Here is an 18,614-nt window from a genome sequence, read left to right as displayed (position 1 = left end):
ATGTGCAGGGTGGATGCCGTGCTGACTTCTCCCGACAGCAGCCTTGCCGCGCCCGCCCGCGCTCGCCTGCACCCGGACCGTGCCCGCCCGCGCCTCTCTCGTGCCGCCGCGCCCTCCCGAAACGCAGAGCCGAGGGCGGCCCGCCCCCGCCGCGCCGCCATTGGCCGAGGTGGCGGGGTGGGCGGGGCGGCGGCGGCGACACGTGTGCCGGGACCAGGAAGTGGCGGCGGGGCCGCGGCGGGCAGCGCCGGGCGGGTGAGCGGCGCCGGGGCCGGGGGCGTCGGGGGGGGCGGTCGGGCCCGTCCCGGCGAGCTTCGGGCCCGTCCCGGCGAGCTTCGGGCCCGTCCCGGCGAGCTTCGGGCCCGTCCCGGCGAGCTTCGGGCCCGTCCCGGCGAGCTCCGGGCCCTGGGGGCGCAGGCAGCCGTGGGGCCCGGCGGGCGCAGGGAGCTGCGAGACCGGGGCCCGGCGAGCCGGGTCGGGCCCGGGGGGGTGTTGGGGGCCCGGTTGGGGGCCGGGGCGGGGGGTCCGGTGCCCAGAGCGCGGGGACGCCCCCGCTTGGGGGCTGTGGGGGCCCAGTTTGGGGGGCTGAGGGGAGCTGGGTGCGTGGGAAGGGGTTTTAGGGGGCCGGGTTTGGGGCCTGGGGGCCCGTTTTGGGGGCTGGAGGGGGGGTTTCGGGTGCCCGGGGTGTTGGGGGGCCAGTTTGGGGCTTGGGGGCCCATTTCGGGGGCTGCGGGATGCCGGGATAACCCCGCTTGGGGGCTGCGAGGTCCCAGTTTGGGGGCTGGGTGTGCGGGGTGGGGGGCTTGGGGGTCCCCTTTGGGGCCTGGGGGGGTGGTGGGAGCTTGGGAGCTCCCCGTTTCCCCGGGGGGCGGCTCGGGGGTCTCCCCCAGTGCCCCCTCACTTGGTCTGGTGCCCGTGCGGGGACACGGCCGGGTGCCCAGGAGCCTGGTGCCAAGCATGGAGACCCTCTTCCAAAAGCCTCTGAACGCCGGGGAGAAACGTGGGGATACATATATGTATTTATAAATATATGCTCACATACAGGCCTGTGTATTTTCCTAGAAAACCTATTTCTTGGGGAGCAGCGCTGCTTCCTGAGCTGTTCCGTGGCGTCGGGAGCCTGGCGTGCTCAGGCACTTGTTTCCCGGCTATCGCTGGGTCCTGAGTTGCAACTTTTGGGTTGTGTTGAGGTGCCCTGTCCCGGGACTCGTTCCTCTTTTTGCTTCGTGCTGGGGTATCTGTAGACCAGCAGCGTAGCGAGCCCGGCGCTGCGAGGGCGTTTGCCTTCTGTGCAAGTAAAACTGTTTTTCAGGAAAAATCAGTGGGATGTGATATGTGTGCCTGGGAACTGTGCAGGGGAGGTGGACTGGGGTGTCCTTTTGCTCAGGGAGGTATAAGTGTGGTTCCTCTGCATTTCTCCTCCCGTGCGTTAAAAGCGATGGTGGGACCAGCTGTGCGTAACAAGCAGGCTTGCCCGCATCTTGCATGGGAGCTGGGCTGATGCTTGCTCCAAGCAAAACACTCCTGAGGCTTGGGAGAGACTCCAGCAGACGGAGAACGTTATTCTTCCTGTCGATGGAGCTGCTCTGCCCTGGCGACAGCTCGTGGGCCTGAGCCCATGAAATCAGCGGGGGCTGAGCAGCGGGTGCTGGCGTGCTCTTGGTCCGTCCTGCTCTTCCAAGCTTAGACGGGTGGTGCAGGGAGCACGGTTAAAACCACCTCCGTCGCCTTGGGTAAGGAAGGGTGTTTGCCAGGAGTGCCGGATGTCCCCAGCACCCGGAGGAGCAGCAGGGGTTCAGCACGGCCGGGTGCGCGGGACGAGCTCCCCTCCGTAAAGACTGGGGAGCAATACGTGGGTTTATTTGCGTCTTCAAACGCTGGAAGTTTCTCCTTGTGCCTCTCCTGATAGACCTCGTCTCTCCTAGGTTGCCGGTCCCTGCGTGTGGTCAGCATGATCCCAGGTCATGGGCCGGTGATCCAGGCGGTGCTAGGGACGTGTCTCACCTGGGGCCTGACGGCAGCTGGCTCGGCGCTGGTGTTTGTGTTTTCCAGCGGCCAGGTGGGTGCCGGGATCGTTTGTTCCTTCTCCTGGGAGGGCAGCAGGGTGTGGGGAAAAGGGCTGAGCTTTACTTCTCGTGGTTGGGCTTGGCTGCCTCGTCCGAAGCGTGAGAGACCTTAATTTGGCCCTGAGAGGTCCTCGTGCCTGAGGAGGAAAGAACCCAGATTAATTCTCTTGTGTGTTAAACAAAAGAGGAGAACTGAATCAAATTCCTAACCCAAAGCTATGGTACATAGTGCAAAAAACCATGCTGCACTTGTAATACTTGAAAAGAGTGCCAGAGTCCATGAGGGACATGGAGCTGTCAGTCATGTGTGGCTCAAAAGGGTTCGGGAGCTGCTAACTTAAAAATTCATCCTTGGCGTAGCACAACAGGGCAGCACTGCAGGCTGGGATGTGTGTTTGGAGCAGCAGCCTCTCTTCCTTGTAACCTGTTTTTACTTCCACTTCTCTGGTGTGTGATCCAGCTCAATCCATGCTCTGGGGTTGAGCCAGGCAAGGTTTTGATTTTCAAGTTATCTTGCATTCCAAAATCAGAGGCCCATGTTGCTGTTATGTTCAAAATTGTTCCGATGTGTTTATTATTTATGTCTCTCTCCTTTGATGATTTATGCAGGAGTTCTTTGCAAAGTGAGATTCCCTTTGCAGTAATGTGTTGATTTTCCCCCTGGGGGAGGGGAATGTGTTAAAGAAGGAAAAACTGTGATGAGAATGAAGCAGGCAGGAGATGCACTGGGTTACTGAAAGCCTAATGGGGGTGTGAGTCAGGACACTCCAGTTTCCCACCTCGCTGTAGGCTCTCCGTGATGGTGGAGTAGGCATCTGCGCGCGAGGAGCACGGTGGCACGGCTCTGTCTCTTGAAGCATGGCATGTCTTGCCTCAAAGCACAGCAATCGCTCGGGTTGCAGTAATGGGGAGAAGAGTTATCCTAATGTGACGCCAAAGCAAGTGACTTCCCTTTAGGCTGCTCTGTGGCACGGTTGCAACTTTGCTTGTTTTGCAATTGGTAAATGATGTGTTTTCTGTTACATATATATTTCTCTTTCCAGAGGCGAATCCTCGATGGAAGCCTAGGCTTTGCTGCAGGGGTAAGTACAGCATCCTCTTTCTGCTGATCGTCTCTGCATGTGTCTTCCTGCTGTCATCTCCTCTGAAGCCCCTCCATGCTTCATTTGGCTGCCCGCTTGCGTTAACCTTCCTTGTATAATTGTCCGAGGTGCGTTTACGTTGCGTGAGGCCGCGGAGGAATGTGCCGCAGTCTTGGTCGCGTCCTGTCATGTCTCGGTGCCTCTTTGGAGAGGGTGGAGGTGGTGCGAGATGGAGTCACGTGGATGTCAACCTGCCAGAGCTGGATTTGGCTCTCGAGTTAAACTATTCTCATTTCCTTGGACTTTTGAATCATTCCTCTTGGAGCGCTCATGTGTGATTAAGATGGGCAGAAGAGCCCTCGTCCTGGAGGCTAACGCACATAGCTCACTTGATGCTTCTTGCTCTCCTGCAGAGCTTGGATGCTTTAAACTGTTAGGAGGGTGAATAAAGACACTGGGGCCCTAAATCAGGGGCACACAGTAAACCTAATGCTTGTTGCGTCTTTCTCTAAAGAAGAAGTGAAAGTGTGTGGTGTGAACTGTGGTTTGAAATTGTGTTGGGGCTTGTTAATGCTTAACGTCTCCTACTGCCCAGACTCCAGGGAGTCTGTGAGCAAGTGGAGCCTCACGCTGACTCGATATGTCACACTTGCTTTCCTTTAGGTGCTCGAGCGTGTCCGAGCAGCTGGACGGCCGGGGAGAATAGTCTCTGGCTGTCAGTGCCTGGTGGAAGGTGCTGTTCCTTTCCCCTGCAGCGCTGACGTGTCTTGGTGACCTGCCCACGTGCAATCTTGCTGAAATACCAGTGCCGAACTTGTCGATATGTGAAGGCTTTAAGAGGGCAAATGCTCCCTGGTTAAAAAAAAAAGCCCTGAGGGAGGAGGAGGTTTGTTGTTGTTTGTTTTCCTTTCTGGCTCTGCTGCTGTGTGTGCTGGTACAAGGAAGGAGCTGAGATGTGCTGTGCTCCAGGACGCTTTGTGTGGGAGTTAGCCGCAAAGAGAAGGATTTCTGGAGTAGCTTGGCAGCGGGCGCTCGGCCTTTCCCTGCGTGCCAGGTCCGCTGTGCGTGCTGCGCGATCCCTTGTTGACCGAGCGGAGGGTGGAGGGCGTTCTGGCGTGACGTCCTGGCGCTGCGGTGTGTCCCTCTGCACCACACCTCCCCGCTGCTCCCGTGGCAGGTGTGCCCGGATGCGAGGGGAAGGGCTCTGCCGGGCGTCCTGCTTGTGTAATCGGCACCTGGAGCATGGAAAATGCTGCCAGGCTTCGGGATGAACCAGGAGCCTGTTTGTCTGGCGGCATGGGTGATCTGTCCCGCAGCATTTAGTAACTCTGCTCATGCCACAGCTGTGTGTGGAGCTGGACTCCTTGCCTGTGTGTGTCCCCATCTGCTGGAATGTCTTTGATCAGAGCGAAGCCTGAATGTTTACAGACAGGAAAACCATAGGTCTTCTGCTCTTCCAAGTGCTTGAAACAAAACCAGCTGTATTAAGCAAGAGTCTGCCTTGGTGAGTGAGGTAAAACAGTAGAAAATTCAGTTTGCTTCGAAGCAAGTTCTTGACCTGCTAGTGATGTGAATGGTTCAATTCATCTCTTGTAACAGATTCTCAGGTCATCTTTTATAAATGAAACGCTTGTGTTAGGAATTGTCGAGTCCAGAGTTTTCCTCTGCTGTTTTATTTCCATGCTGTTTTCCTTCAAAAGACGCACCTGGGTCTGGACCAACCCTTGTCCCTTACAAGCACCTTGGAGCCGCTTCTGCGAAGAGTGTGATGTTGGGGAGACGCTGCCGGGGGCAGCACAAGCTGAGCTGTTCCCCCTTTCCCGCACCCGCGCGGTGGCACCGCTCTCCCAACGTGGCAGGCACATCCGTCCCGCCGGTGGGGAGGGAAGAACTGCGGTGCGGGATGCATGCTCGGCACCGCGGGGCTTTCGTGCTATCCGGGGGCAGCAGCCCTGCAGCGACGGCCCCTGCCCCAGGCTCGCTGGGGAGCAGTGGGAGCCCTCTTGGTTGCAGCCTTCTCGCAACACCTGCGTCTGCCCAGCCAGGAGCCTGAGGCATCCTCAAATGGCAGGGAGAGAGCTCAGGTGTTAAGGCAGAAATCCTATAAACGCTTTTTTTCCCCAGCTTCCTTGGATTTATGCTATATTCAGAACAGGAAAGGGAAAGTTTTCCAAGGTTGCTTCCTTACCTGGAAAGGAGCACCAGTGAGGAAATCCCATGGGTGGCAGGGTCCCGCTGATATGAAGTGCTGCTACAAAAACTGCCCGCGAGCTCCAATCTGAGAACTTCCAGGCAGCGTTTGCAGAGCTGAGCTGCTGAAGTAGGTGCTGGTCATGGCGAGCTGCCCGTGTTGAGCTGCATCTGTGCAGCCCTGCTCCGACGGACCAGCTCCTCTAGGGAAGGCGCCAGGGAGACCCAGGCATCTCTCCGCATGGATTGAGGGGCAGTGTACCACTATTGCTGCCGGGGGCTGTGCTCGGTGTTTAGCTAGTGCTGGTAGCAGTGACGCGGCAGAAGCACCAGAAGTTGGAATTTTATCTTCCTTTTAACTAGGTCTGTTCCACGTGTGCCCGTAGATCCCTGGCTTTTGTTTGGGGACTGAAACGCCTCCCTCCGAAGGCCGCGCTCAGCCCTGCACCTTTAAAACCTGCTCCGTGCAGCTGCACGTTGTTGAACACGGGTCTGTTGGTCGCTGCCCCAGGTACCGGGATGCACCTGAACTGATTTTTTCTCTTTCCAGCTGGGCAGCGTTGCAATGACTTGACTGGCAGCCTGGCTGCTGCCTCCCGGGGAGCAGGAGACAGGCCTGACGGGTGGGAGCCCGCCGGGGCGAGCTCTGGCCCCGCCGCGGGAGGAAGCGGTGCTGGTGTGGTTTTGCCAATGGTTCCGCTGTCGGGGAGCGCTCGATGAGGGGGGAGCGCAGGCGGGGAGCGAGGGGTGGCAGAGAGCAGAGCGCGGCTCGCAGCGGGGAGGCAAGTCCTCTCCTGACTCCGGTATTGCCATGCCCCTACCTAGTCCGTACCCCAAAGGGTTTAATAACGCCTGAGGCATTTCCTGCAGGCAGGAAAACTGCTGATGACTTGTGTGCTTGGTGGCTTTGCGGAAGGTCGGTGAAGAAGCTGGAACTGAAACCGTTTTTGGAGCCAGCCTTTCAGAGCAGGGCCCTTCTGGGGAAGGGCTTGTGGCCGGCCGATCCTCGTAGCCGCCCGCATGTCGGCGGGAAGGGGGACGGCATGGGCGGGATGTGAAACCGGGGCGAAGCAGGCTGCGAGCACGTGGTTGGCCACGTATGGGATGAGAGCAGCGGTTGCGGGGCTCCCCGCGGGTCCGACCCCTCCGGGCGGCGCTGAGGAACGTGTGACGGGCTGTGCCACCATCCGGCCAGGAGCCCAACGGCACCTGCTGGGCTGCGAAACCCTCCCGGCCGGCAGACGAGGCCGCGCGGCCGGAGATGCTCCGGCTGGCTGGGATGAGAGGCAGCTCGGTGCTCCTGCCTCCTCCAGGCTCAGGCGTAACCACAAGAACAACACGGGCTCTGCGTACGTGTCGGCAAGCTTTCCTCCTATAGAATAAAAAGCAGGAAGTGGAGCAGCCTGTTTTGAAGCTATTTGTGCTGTTGTCACTCTTTTTTCCTCCCTGTAGAAAGTGTTTCTTCACCCTGCCCTTGCTGTGATGTTGCTCTGATCGTGGACTGCTTCTGTTGCTGTGAGGGTTTTCTGTTTAAAACACTGCGTTGTCTTTGATGTAAATCTTGGGCAAATGTGTACAGGCTGTTTCTCCAAGCACTGGCACAGAGTGAGACAAAACTTGACTTCCCCTCCTCTTTATCTGCAATATCAGTTCTTTGAAATCTAGCCTGCTACGTTTAATTAAACGCCCCTTTTGATCGGTCGGAGCTAGCAGCCCTCCTTTTTCTGCGCTTTCAGAGACAGGTAGCCTTCTCTAATCCTGCTGTTTTAGTGGTTAGCTCAGATCCCTGGCAGTGCTCCAGTTTCCAGGGGACGTGTGCATGATGCTATCCAAGCAATCCGGCTCACTTGTGAAACAGCTGAGTTTGGGCACTTGAAATCCCTTATCTGCAATGCTTTGTGGTCTTCTGAAAATCATGTTATAGTGGATAATTCCTGCTGGTAACTGTTTGTCTGCTCATCTTTGGGAGCTTTCATAGTAAAACAAAACCAGAACTAACAACAACAACAACAAAAATCTTTACTACTACCCATGGAGGAGGAGAACATGGCACAGGGGCTCCCAACAGCTGGTGAGGAGGATGGTCGGGCATGTAGAGTGCTGGTTTGAGCTCTGGGAAGCCAGGGCTCAGTGCTGCCTCCTTGGCAAATGTGCCGTCTAATCCGGGGTGAGCCTGCGTAAGCTTGGGACCACAGTCAAATCGCCGTGATTTAATGAGCCAGGGCATATCAGGAGAGCTGCCTGTGCACTCGGAGAGCGTTGCAAATGCAAAGTAAAATGCATGTGCTTAATCCTCTTGCTCGATGGTGTGTGTGTGCGTGTTATCTCAGGCGGAGGGTGCCCGGGCGGCCAGGCGCGGCGGCTCGGCTGACGCTCAGCTTCCGACACCCTGGTAACTCCTCTCGGGTATCTGAGCGTTTAGCTTCTCTCTGCCTCAGTTCCCTCTCTGGAAATGGGGGATAATGGAGGGTTTTGTATGCTAAAGCCTCGGAGGTGCTCTGTTTCCATGGAGACAAGACTTCAGTTACTTGGGCATCTGATGTGGAATTCTGGCTTTTCTCTTAAATCTTTGATATTCTTAAATAAAACCTTTTTTTAGCTGTTCTCTGTTCTCATGGCTTTATCCTGGAAGTGCTGTGCTCTACTCAGACGTCAGGAGGAAGACGCCTGTGTGGCGCTCATGGTCCTCCTTCCCTGCAGCCTTGTGCGGCTGGTCCTCTTATTGGCTTGCAGTCTGGTGGGTTTGGGGTTTTGTTTTGTTTTGTTTTTGTTTTTTTGCTTTGTCCCAAGTGAAGCAGAAAATCATGAAGAGGCGCTCTTCAAACTGCACCAGACATGTCGAGTGTTAAATATTCCCTTTCGGTGCTGCTTAAAAGGGCATCAGCAATTTACATTGGTCTTCTGAGGCCAGTTCTTGTCGTTGGAGCCTTAATGAAGTCAAGCTAAGAGATTTGGCAGGCAAAATGTCACACGAGTCTCTCATCTTCCGTTTTTCTTTCCCGCCTTGCTGATGGGAATCTCCCTTTGCTCTCTAAGAGGCTTCGGTTCTCTAACCCAGCACATCGTTAAAACGTCGGTGTCCTTTGAAGCCTCCGTTCTGATCTCGTTGGCCCTATGGAAGCGCGACAAGATCTGCTGCTTGCGGTGGATGGGGTTTTTTTTGTTAGTTTGTTTGCAGAGAGAATAGAGCGTGTATGGAGAGGACACCGGCGATGCCTAGGGTGGTGGTAGAGGGGTGCGTTGGCGTCCTTCCCTGTGGTTACAGATCCTCCTGCCTGGTGTGCTTGGGAGGGTTTCCATCCATGTGGCAAAGGGCCGTGCCTGGCATGGGGACCTGGATTCACTCGTCCTTCGTAGTGCACGGCTGTGCCGGCTGCCGCGGGAGCGGGGAGAGGCGTCGGGAGCGACGGGCACCCGCAGCGCTGTCTGTGACCAGGAGGTGCCCAGAGTGATCTGGTGCTTTATCTACCCGCGTGCCCGGGCTGGTGTTTGCTCCTGCCAGTGTTGGTGGGAGCACGTGGCTGTCCCGGCTGAGGCAATACCCGCTGGCTGCGGTCGGTGGAGCAGCAATCGGCTTTATTAATGTACTCCCATCGGCATGAGGCAATTGGGTTTTGAGCCCACGTGAGCCTGTGTTTCTCCAAGCTCAATCTCATGAATTTGCTGGGGAAGACTCTCATGTGCCTGCAGCACCATTGCGATTGAGTTATTGAGCTAGGAAATTAAAACAAATCCACTCTGTCTTTCTGGGCTGCTTGCTCCTGGCTGGTAGGAGAAACTGCCATCTCTTGTTATCCTGATGTAGCCCAGAGAAGGGTTTGGGCTCTCTCAACCCATGAATGTTTTGCATACCCGGCTGCCTTCTGCGTGCTTTCTCCTCCCTTCTCATCCGCTGCAGTCTGTAGATTTACGGTAGTGTTGTATCTCAGCTCAGGAGCATGAAGGCTCTGCTAAAATGTCCAAATCAAATTTGGCAGGAGCAGGCTGTTTGCATGCCAGGGAGCCAGAGCACTGTGGGATCCCTGCTCCCCATATTGAGTGAACAGAGCGGGCCGCGGATGCCGCTGAACGCTGCCAGCAAAGTGTGATGGGAAGGCTTTGTGCGGAAAGTCATATCCTCTGTTGAAATAGCTTCATATTTTATTTATCTGAGGAGAGCCTAGGCAGGCTTTCTCCCCAGTGCACAGAGCATACTGAAAGGGGAAATCTGAAACTCTTGTTTCTGCCATCTTGCCGTGCAATGTTGCTGGTGTTCAGATTCCCATCTCTAGCGGTACTTCGGATGTGTAAGATGGAGCATGTGGGCTCGGTGCATCATCATGTGGGCTTCAGCGGTCGTGGGATGGGAATGGGGTTGGTGAGGAAGAGGCACCTTTTGGGTTTTCCCTGCGGATGATAACTGAGGCTGCTCGAGGTCTGCAGCTATTGCGGTGGCAGGAGCAGACGACTGGATAGCCTCTGCTGCCGAGATGGCAGGTGCATCCCGACGCCAGCTGTGAGGATGGAGGGATGCAGGTTTCGGCACGGGCTGGTTTTCTGGCCGAGGCAGCCAGGTTACTGAAGCGTGTGCATCCTCCCCAGCGATGGGGAGTGCAAGAGGAGGCTCCAGGAGGCAGGACTGACAGATCCCTGGAAGTGACAAGGATTTTTCGAAAACCTCACCTGAAAATAACCCGTGTGCTAAAGGACCCAGTTGCCGTTGTTACCTACCCTTACAAGAGCTGCCAGGAGCTAGCTGGGTGCCTGCTGCTCCTAAGTGAGGAAGACTGGAGGGGAAAGGGGTAGAGAAGGCCATGGGAGGATGACTGGCATGGATGCAGGTGGCCGCTGGTGTGTTGTCATGTTGACTACCCTTGCAGCATTCTCCGTGTTTCAGCGTGTGTTATACAGGAATGCAGTGAGATACGACACCTGCCCTGCGAAGCTCATCAGACCAAGGCTGGAGGAGTATTGCTCGGCTCAGCTATGCTGTGCAGTCGAGCTAAGGCAGGGAAGGAGGCAGAGGTGCGTGGGGAGCAGAGCAGTGCCCGTTACCTGCCGCAGCCTGCCTCATTTCGTTGGCTTCCCCTCCGTCATCCCCTTTCGTGCTTGCACAAGACTTGCTTTTCCGTCTTTTCTTTAGTCATTTGCAACCTGGAAGCGTGGCCTTTGAGGGACAGAAACAAATTGTGACAGCTTTGTGTTAACTCATTTTGTTCTCACAGCAGGTGGGGAGAGATGCTTAATAAATGTAGGAACACTTGGGAAAAGAGATTAGTATCATATTTAGGGAAAGGGATAATAAACCTGTTGTTGGGATGTAACACACAGCTAGATAATCATACTAACTTGATGCTTATAAGGCCTTTCAAATAAGGTTGTGGTCCAAGCTGGACAATTAGGAAGATTTGCAATTGGGTGTGATTTTTGTCTTTTAATGAGCTCACTGGCAGGAACTCTAACTCTTTTGCTAGTTTAAGTGTTGTCCGTTAAGGAACGCTGCTGAAGAAGAGGGTGTCTTTCTGCTGGTGCTGTAGCAGAACAGACTGGGTGGAGCGGTGGCCCTCGAGCAGCAGCTCGGCTGCTCCAGTGCAAGTCCCTGTGGGTGAAGGTGTGTTGGAGCCGAGAGGCTCAGGCGAAGCACAGGAACATCTTCCCTTCTCACTGCTGCAGGGCAAAACCCTCCAACTGCATGGGATGGGCAGTGAGCGCTGATCACGTTCCTGTGGAAGATGATCATCTTGGCCAGAGCTCTTGGACTTCCCTTCTTGCTCCTTTCCTCTCCTCAGCAAAGGAGAGAGGACTGCTGTTGACCAGCACATTCCAGCTCTTCCCGGTCCTGGGATCTTCTCTCCATCCATATAATGTGAGGTGGGGTCAAGGTGGTTCCTCTGTACCAAAGGGTGTAGGAATAAACTGCTTTTTCCTTTAAAGTACGTGAAGTCAGTTGGCGAAACCCAGCAGTTTGTTCCTGCAGCTAGCGAGGTGGGGTGGCTTAGAGCTGCGTCGTGTTCTTCCTCTGGAGCCTGCAAACAGCGAAGCTAGTGGGAGCTTCGGCGCTGACTTCAGTGGTAATGGGATCTGGAGGCTGAACAGTGTCAGGCCTCTATTCTCCATGGGGAAATGACATCTTAACATAAGATGACAATATAATTTTGCAAAGCCTTTCCCTGTTGCTTGTATTTCCATGTTGGGGTGTGTGGTAGTTTGTTAAAGGAGGTGGCATATGAAATATGAAGTTTGACAGCTGTGGTTAAGTCTAACATGACAGCCTGCTTGCTTCTTACTCATAGCGAGTTGAGATTTATACAGTCCCCCAGGGACTGGTGTCTACGGCAATAGGCATCTCACTCCTCCTTTAAAAATGATTTAAAATGTAATAGCTTATTACGCACTTCTCTTCCGCAGGCGAATGCTTGTGCAGCGAGAATGAGATGAGCAGGATCTCTTGAACACTCTGTAAATAGGCTGGCAAATGGCACGAGCTCTGCGGAGCGGTCACTTCGCCGGGCGCTCCTGGCTGAGAGGCTGGGCGCTCCTTCCTCGCGGCACCCCTCACGCTGCGCTCTCCTTCCCGCCGGGTCCCGTTCCCCCACCCCTTCCTTCCTCGAAAGCTTTCCTCGGATCTGCTTCCTTGGTCAGAAAGCAGGGCTGGGAGGGACCTCGGAGCGGCACCTCGTCCATCCCCCTGCCCCCGGGTCGATAGGGCTCTGCCTGCAGCGGGGTTCCTGGCTTTGCTGTTGCAGAACCTTTCCCAAAGTGTAACGCAGATTGCCAGGGCAAGTTTTAAGCCCATCCATACTTGTCTGCTTTACTTCCTTCCTCTTGGTTTGTAACTGTATGAGGGAAATGCAGTTGTGCATCTCAGGCTCGTCTTCTCTAAACGGTCCTGGTGCCTTGGGATGGGGTGGCTGTCCCCCAGACTCTCATCCCAGGCTCCCTAACCCACCCCTGCTGGGGATGGAGCTGAACTGGAAGTGATGTGCATCCAGCTTGCTTCCTTCAGCATCTTTTCTTAGCAGATCTCTCTCCCTTCCCTGCCCTCCCCAAAGGCCTGAGCCTGATTCTTCGTAAGAAACTAATTTAGCTCAGATGCAAACAGGAGCAGCCCCCACGGGTTTGGTCACAGGTGACCTCCTGCATAGCCGAACAACTGCAAAAGCCGGTAGTGAGAGAAATGAAAAGGCCAAAGCTATTGCTGAAGGTATTGCGCTGGGCTGATGATTTTTAATTAATCCGGCTCAGTACATCATGCAGCAGAGGAGAGCGGGAGGTGAACAAGGTGATAAAACATGTTAATGTTGTGTCCTTTGGTATATGTTTATGGAATGGGTGGCTTGATGATCTTTGTTATCTAACCTGGATAAAGCCCTGAGCAGCTCGTTCTAGCTCTGAAGCGTGCCCGGCTCTGAGCAGCAGCTGGGCTGGAGATGCCCAGGTGTCCCTCCCAGCCCTGTTTGGAGGTCTTTGAGGTAGCTGTTCCCACTCCCTTGCAGCTGCGGATGCGCCAGGGCCTCGTGTGAGCCCGCGAGGGGCGAGCAGTGAAAGCGGCTCAAAAGGCATGGCTGTGCGTGCTGGCTCCACGTTGCAACAGGAGCAGGCTGTGGCCAAGCTCCAGGGTCTACCCGCAGGTTGTGTCCTACTGCTTTAAGCTGTACGGAAGCAGAGGAATTGCAGAACTGTTCTGCTGTGGTTGCCTTGATTCTGGGTAGCAAAGCGGGGGATATCGGCAGCTAAACCACAGCAGGCTTAAATCTTCACGGCAAAGCTATGGCCTGACCTTAACTAGCTTGAAAACGGCTCTTTGGCTCCATGCATTATCCAATATTTCTTCCTTATGAGGTCGGGTCTGAGTGTCTTTGCCATCGGCTCTCGCTGGGGCGCTGAAGCCAGCAGCAGGGGGATGTTGGTGCTGTCACTGTCAAGCAGCCCCTGCTCTGCCGTGATCCCCCCGACTTCCCCATGGCCATCAGATGGGGGGAAAACCTGTCCTGCTGTCCCAGGACCCATCTCTAGGTAGGCTTTAAACGCTGTGTGTGTTGCTGCGGTGCCAGTGCTCCTTCACACCGCAAACGGGCAGCGGGGCGGTTTGAAGTATCCGCTTCTCCCAAGCGTCCACCCGAGTGCTCGGCTGTCCGGACGCCTGAGTGAGGCTTGGCACCACCAGCTGAGGTTGCGGTGACTGATACCTGTTCGTCGAGGCCATCAAGCTGTCTTTGGCTTGGCTATCTTTGCTGCCTCTTGAGGGCTCACGGGAGTTGTTCAGGTCTCCTGTGCAGCCTGGTGTCGTGTCATCTGCAAAGTGCTGAAATGCATCTTGTTTTGCCTTGGAGCAAGGGCTCTGGATGGGGAGCTGAAAGGGCACGTGGCAGGGGGGCATGATCCCCAAATCCCACAGTCGCCAAGGAGAGGTAAATGCCTTTGCATTGGGGCTGCAGGACTTGGGGAGCCCGGGAGACTGAGCCTTGGGCATCCAGGTCCGGATTAGTGCTGCAGCCAGGGACCGTCCCTCTTCTGTGCCGGCTCCAGGAGCACTGGCTTGGGGCTGAAGACAGCTCAGCTCCCGTGTGTTATCTTTTGCAACGGTCCATCAGCTTGCATGGTGCTGCATGTGCCAAATGTGGCTTTCATTACTATGGAGGACCCGCTGCTGGCATATTTTAAAGCACGCGTAGTTGTTTGTAGGCCTTGAAGCTTAGATTTCAGTGAAGCGGTTGGTTTCATAGAGCCTTACAAGCCATGGAAATGAGGCCATTGTGTTTGCTTGTGGATGTTGTGCTGTAAAATTTGCAGTCTGTATCCTATCTTGTGAGATAATTCCAGTGCTTTAGGTATCCAGGAGATGCTGGGACATGTTAGTAGTGTCATTTTCCAGAACTGCCCATTTGTTGTTTGCAGGTAAATAGAAGCAGTACGCGCTGTTGGTGGAAAGCTTGCTTTTTTTCAACTTTAGACTATGAAAGTGCAAGAAACAAGATACTGATAGTGACCCTTGTATGTGAGGAAAAACATATGGGGATTTTGGCTTGCCGCATCCTTCTGGAATTCCCTCGTCTCTGGTTTGCATAGAGACGGTGTAGTTAGAGCAGAGATTTCTCCTTGTTCAATACTGCGTGTGGCCTCGTCAGTGGGCTCAACAGCCCCAGTCCTGTAGTCATGAGAAACCTGGGGTGAGGGAGGATTTTCCCTGCTCCCACCTCCCATTCGAAGCACTTCTGTGGCTGTTAGGATAATCTTCTGTAGAATTAACACAAGCTTCCGTGATTCATTTTTTCTTTTGCCACTTTTTCTTGGCTCAAAAGTCTAGTTTGGTGAAAACTGATGGAAAAACTCGCTTCGCCATCCTTAAGTGATTTGTTCCATCAGGAAGTTGGTTTTAATGTCACTACTAAGGTTTAATGGTCATGCTGCTGGTGTTGCCAAGTGCAATAGCAAGTACAGGGATCCCATCGGCTGAAGCATTTGCAGCCTGTACGAGAGGAAAGCCTGCCCGACACAGGTTATAGCAGCACTGCTAAGCTGCAGCTATCCAGAAAGTCCTCGGAGGATTGAAGTTTGGAGAGCAAAGAGGCGCCCTTCCTTTATAGCTGTAGCAGTAGCCTCTTAGCAAAGGAGCCTGTGGCTGTGACGGGCCTGCGTTCGCTTCCCAGGCACATGACTAGCAGCATGAAGGTGGAGAACGTGCTGTGCTGTGGGCAGGCGGGCTGGGGACCCCACGCGCTCTTCCCTCCTGCTGTGCAGGGCAGCAAAGATGGCCTTGGGTTCTGCTCCTAGCTTGGCCCCCAACTTGCTGAATAAACCTGAGCCGCTGGTTTCTGCTCTGTGCCTCAGTTTCCCCCTTGACTAATAACACTGTGCAAGGCTATGACCCTGGATACCAAGTAGCCTTGATTCTTATTCGTTCGGACCCTGCTGTGGAAAGCTATTTCCATGTTCTCATTCCTCATGTTGTCTGTCTCTTAGGTCATGTTGGCAGCTTCTTACTGGTCCCTCCTGGCCCCAGCTATTGAAATGGCTGAGGAATCTGGAAGCTTTGGAGCCTTCGCTTTCTTCCCCGTGGCTGTTGGCTTTGCTCTGGGAGCAGCTTTTGTGTATTTTGCCGACCTGCTCATGCCCGTGCTGGTAAGTAGATGTCTGAGTCTGTTGCCTGCGGGGAGGTGGCCGGGGCGCTCTGTCTCCGCTTGGTGCTGGGGGGAGGTGGGAGCCTGGTTTTGCCCGGTGCAAACCGTGAGGAGGTGAAGCGCCGCTGTTGGACTTCTGCAGTGTCAATCTCTGTGCCAGGAGCCGGAGCGTTCAGCGGCGTGGTGCTGTACGAGCCGTACCGGGTTGGTCCCAGTGTCTGCCTGGCCTCTGCCAGAGATGGGGTCTGCAATGAAGAGTGGCAGTGCAGGGACGGAGGCAGAGTGGTGGTGTCTCCCCGGTGGTCACCCTGCAGCTTAAGGACCTCCTGGGCTGGACTGGTTTTCTGTTTAGCCTCCTTCGGTGGAGATCTCTTCTTGAACCCATCTATGAACTTCAACCAGCTGCAGTGTCCTGTAGTGAGGAGTTTAACTTTGAAGGTGTATTCTGGTCATGCAACTAGGCTGTTGTCTGAAGCTATGAGGGATAGGAACTTGTTTTCTTTCCCAGCCTAAATCCAGTTTTCTCTTTTTCTGGCAATGGTGGGATTTATGGAGCTTGAAGCTTTCCCTGCAGCGTGGGAGCTGCAAGGGGTGACGCTGCCTTTGGGAACCTCTGCTGATGTGGGTGGTGAATGAGAACACGGTGTCTCTGCTGTGCTCTCTGTGACGACACCGTAACCCGGAGGTGTAAAGGCGGATTGTCCCGGGCCACCCAATGGTTTTGTCAGCTCTTGAAGTATGGGATGTGTCTGGTCACAGTCCCAGGTAACGACACGTCATGTGGGTGTTACTGTGCTTTGTGTGGTTAGATGGATCTTCTACTGTCTTCCTTTGGCTTCTGCTTTGACAGAAGTCGGTTACGGATTGCTTTCTATCACAGATTTAATGAAACCGTGTTTTCCCTGAGACCTGCTGTGGCTCTGCCTATGCTGAATACAGCTTTAGGCCGTCTGCACTCTTTTCTTTTTTCACACCTCTGATTTTGTTCTTTTGCTGGCAACGCTTTCCAAGCAGTTCAGGTGTGACCTTCTGTCTCAGCCCAGAGGTTTAATTTGCACAGCTGCCAGACCTCTAAGCATTTCAAAATTGAATGAGCCATCCCACCGTCACAAGAGTGTTATTAAGAAATAAATAAATCAGAAGCTGTTGCACTCTTAGAGCTGAAAACGTAAGAATGGCTTAGCAGCCTTTAAGAACATCTTCAAAAACTTCCAAAGAACAACTCTCTCTTTTTAATTGAAGGGGAAATTATCTGCGACAACGATTTCTGTGCAAAATGTAAGACTTTCCATTTGAAGAACAGTAGAGGCCAGTTACCCTGATCTCTGGGAACCCCACTGTGCCAGGTTCTTCCCTGTTCCCTTGCCTTTTGAGTCTCTTACAACAGGTACAGTTGAGAACGTGCCCTCAGCTATGAAGCAAATGGCTTTGTATTTCTGTGTCAGTTCCAATGTAAATGGATGCATTAAAAATAAAGAACAAAGAAACGAAACTAGTGCAGTGTGAGGCTGCCAAGAGCTTGGGCAGCAGGTCAGTAAGGAGCCGGTTCGGAGGCCGCTCTCTCCCCAGCTGTTGCCTGGCTCTTCCTGAGCTCCTGCGAGGAGCTCCCTGACCATCTCCTGCGCGTGGTACGTCCGCTCAGGTCCTCAGTGAGGCGAGGGCTTTATTTCACCAATTGCTTTTCCTGACCATAAGCTCCAGCTCAAGCAAAGCCCTGGGCTCGGAGGAGCAGTTCGGTGCACGGAGCACCCATGGCCCTTGGGCAGCAGGAGGTCAGAGCAGATGCTCACAGCAGGCTCCTCCGGTTTGGGGCTCTGGCTTTGCCCCGCATCTCTTTTCAGAGGCGTTTTGCAGAGCCACTAACGCGGCGTTTCTGTCGCTGTGCTGTCGGGCTGTTGACTGCTGTGCAGCTAGAGCACTGGGGAGACTGTTGCCATCAAAGCCTTGGCTTTTGTTCCATTTTTAGTACCCTGAGGTCTCCCGCTTGAGTTGGCCATAGCAATGATTGCCCTCATTACAAGGTGCTGAATGGAGCCCCGGGCCGTATTTGATCAGCTGCCTGAAGCTGATGTTTCCCAGCAGAGTAGATAAGCAGTTACACCACAAAACCTGCTCCTCCCTGCAGGCTGACATCCTCCGCTGCTGGCGTGTTTTGAAACGGGAGCGTGTGGGGAGGGAAGTGGGCTGGGGAAACGAAATTGTCGTGCTGCAAAGAGCAGCATGGTGTGGTGGCAGAGGTGGCTGGAGGAGAGGGCGGCCGGAGCACCCGCTGTTCGCAGCGAGGGTCATGCCTTTGCAGGGAGCAGCACGGCCATCTCCCTCCACTCGAGCTGCACGGCCCACGGCCACCCTTCGTACGGAGATCTGCTGCGCAGTCAGCTCCAGGAGCTGAGTTTTTAAGTGGCAGGTGGGTGAGGCTACGTAGTGAGGTCTTGGTTTAAATCCAGTTCAAATATCTATGGGAGATGAGCTGTTGCCTCCTGTTTTGACTTGCTATTTGTACCATCCAGGAGAACGTGTGTCATTCTGAGCTCGTCCCGAGGGACTTCTAATAGCTGACGCGTGTGCTAATATTGAGCTTGGAGATGATTTACACCCTGTGTCTAATGCTTGTGCTCTGAAAACAGGCAGTGGCGTTTCCTCCTCCTCCTCCAACTCGTAACCCCACAGACTAAGGCAGGTGTTGGCGTTGGGGTTCCTCATCTCCTCCAGCCTAACAATGGACAGGTTTCGCTTTGCTAGAGTCTGTGCAAGTGCAGACCACAAGCTGCTTCTTCCACCAGATAACTTGCAGCTGTCTGGCGGAGTGCCTCCGTCGGGAGGGCTCTCAGCACGCTCTGCCTCGCGGGCAGCGGTGATGGCTCCTGCGGTTGGTTAGATACTTTGGGCTGCACGAGGCCAGCAACTTACCTTGTTTTTCTGTGCAGGACTGGGAGCATTTGCGTGCTTTAGGAAGAGGACAGGGTAGCCAGGGACTGGGTGAAGTTCAGGATGCCATGGAAGGAACATGGGTAGCGATTAAAGCCGCACACTTTGCAATGAAAGTCACCAGGCACCTGCCCAGCCGTGAGCGGTCTTCAGGGCTCTGGTGACAGGTGAAGCTGGCTCAATACGTGCCTCCCTCTGCCTGCAGTCTAGACTTCTCTCTTGGGATTCAGTGCTGATCAGACAAGGGT

At 54.6% G+C, this 18,614-nt stretch overlaps 1 protein-coding gene across 2 annotated transcripts in view; it reads left to right on the top strand.

Moving 5' to 3' along the window:
• Positions 1 to 215: 215 nt before the first annotated feature.
• Positions 216 to 18,614, top strand: part of SLC39A11 (solute carrier family 39 member 11) — a 127,500-nt gene continuing 109,101 nt past the window's right edge. For both annotated transcript variants that reach the window (XM_067308429.1, XM_067308428.1), the window contains exons 1-4: positions 216 to 255; positions 1,926 to 2,059; positions 3,110 to 3,148; positions 15,281 to 15,439. In XM_067308429.1, coding sequence (XP_067164530.1) covers positions 1,952 to 2,059; positions 3,110 to 3,148; positions 15,281 to 15,439 — 306 coding nt within the window. In that variant the 5' untranslated portion in view covers positions 216 to 255; positions 1,926 to 1,951. The remainder of the gene's footprint in view (positions 256 to 1,925; positions 2,060 to 3,109; positions 3,149 to 15,280; positions 15,440 to 18,614) is intronic.

The sequence above is a fragment of the Apteryx mantelli genome, chromosome 19 (genome assembly GCF_036417845.1).
Source record: "Apteryx mantelli isolate bAptMan1 chromosome 19, bAptMan1.hap1, whole genome shotgun sequence".
NCBI classification, from domain to species: domain Eukaryota; kingdom Metazoa; phylum Chordata; class Aves; order Apterygiformes; family Apterygidae; genus Apteryx; species Apteryx mantelli.
The sequence above is the reverse complement of the archived record's forward strand: the minus strand, read 5'-3'. Positions and strand labels throughout refer to the sequence as shown.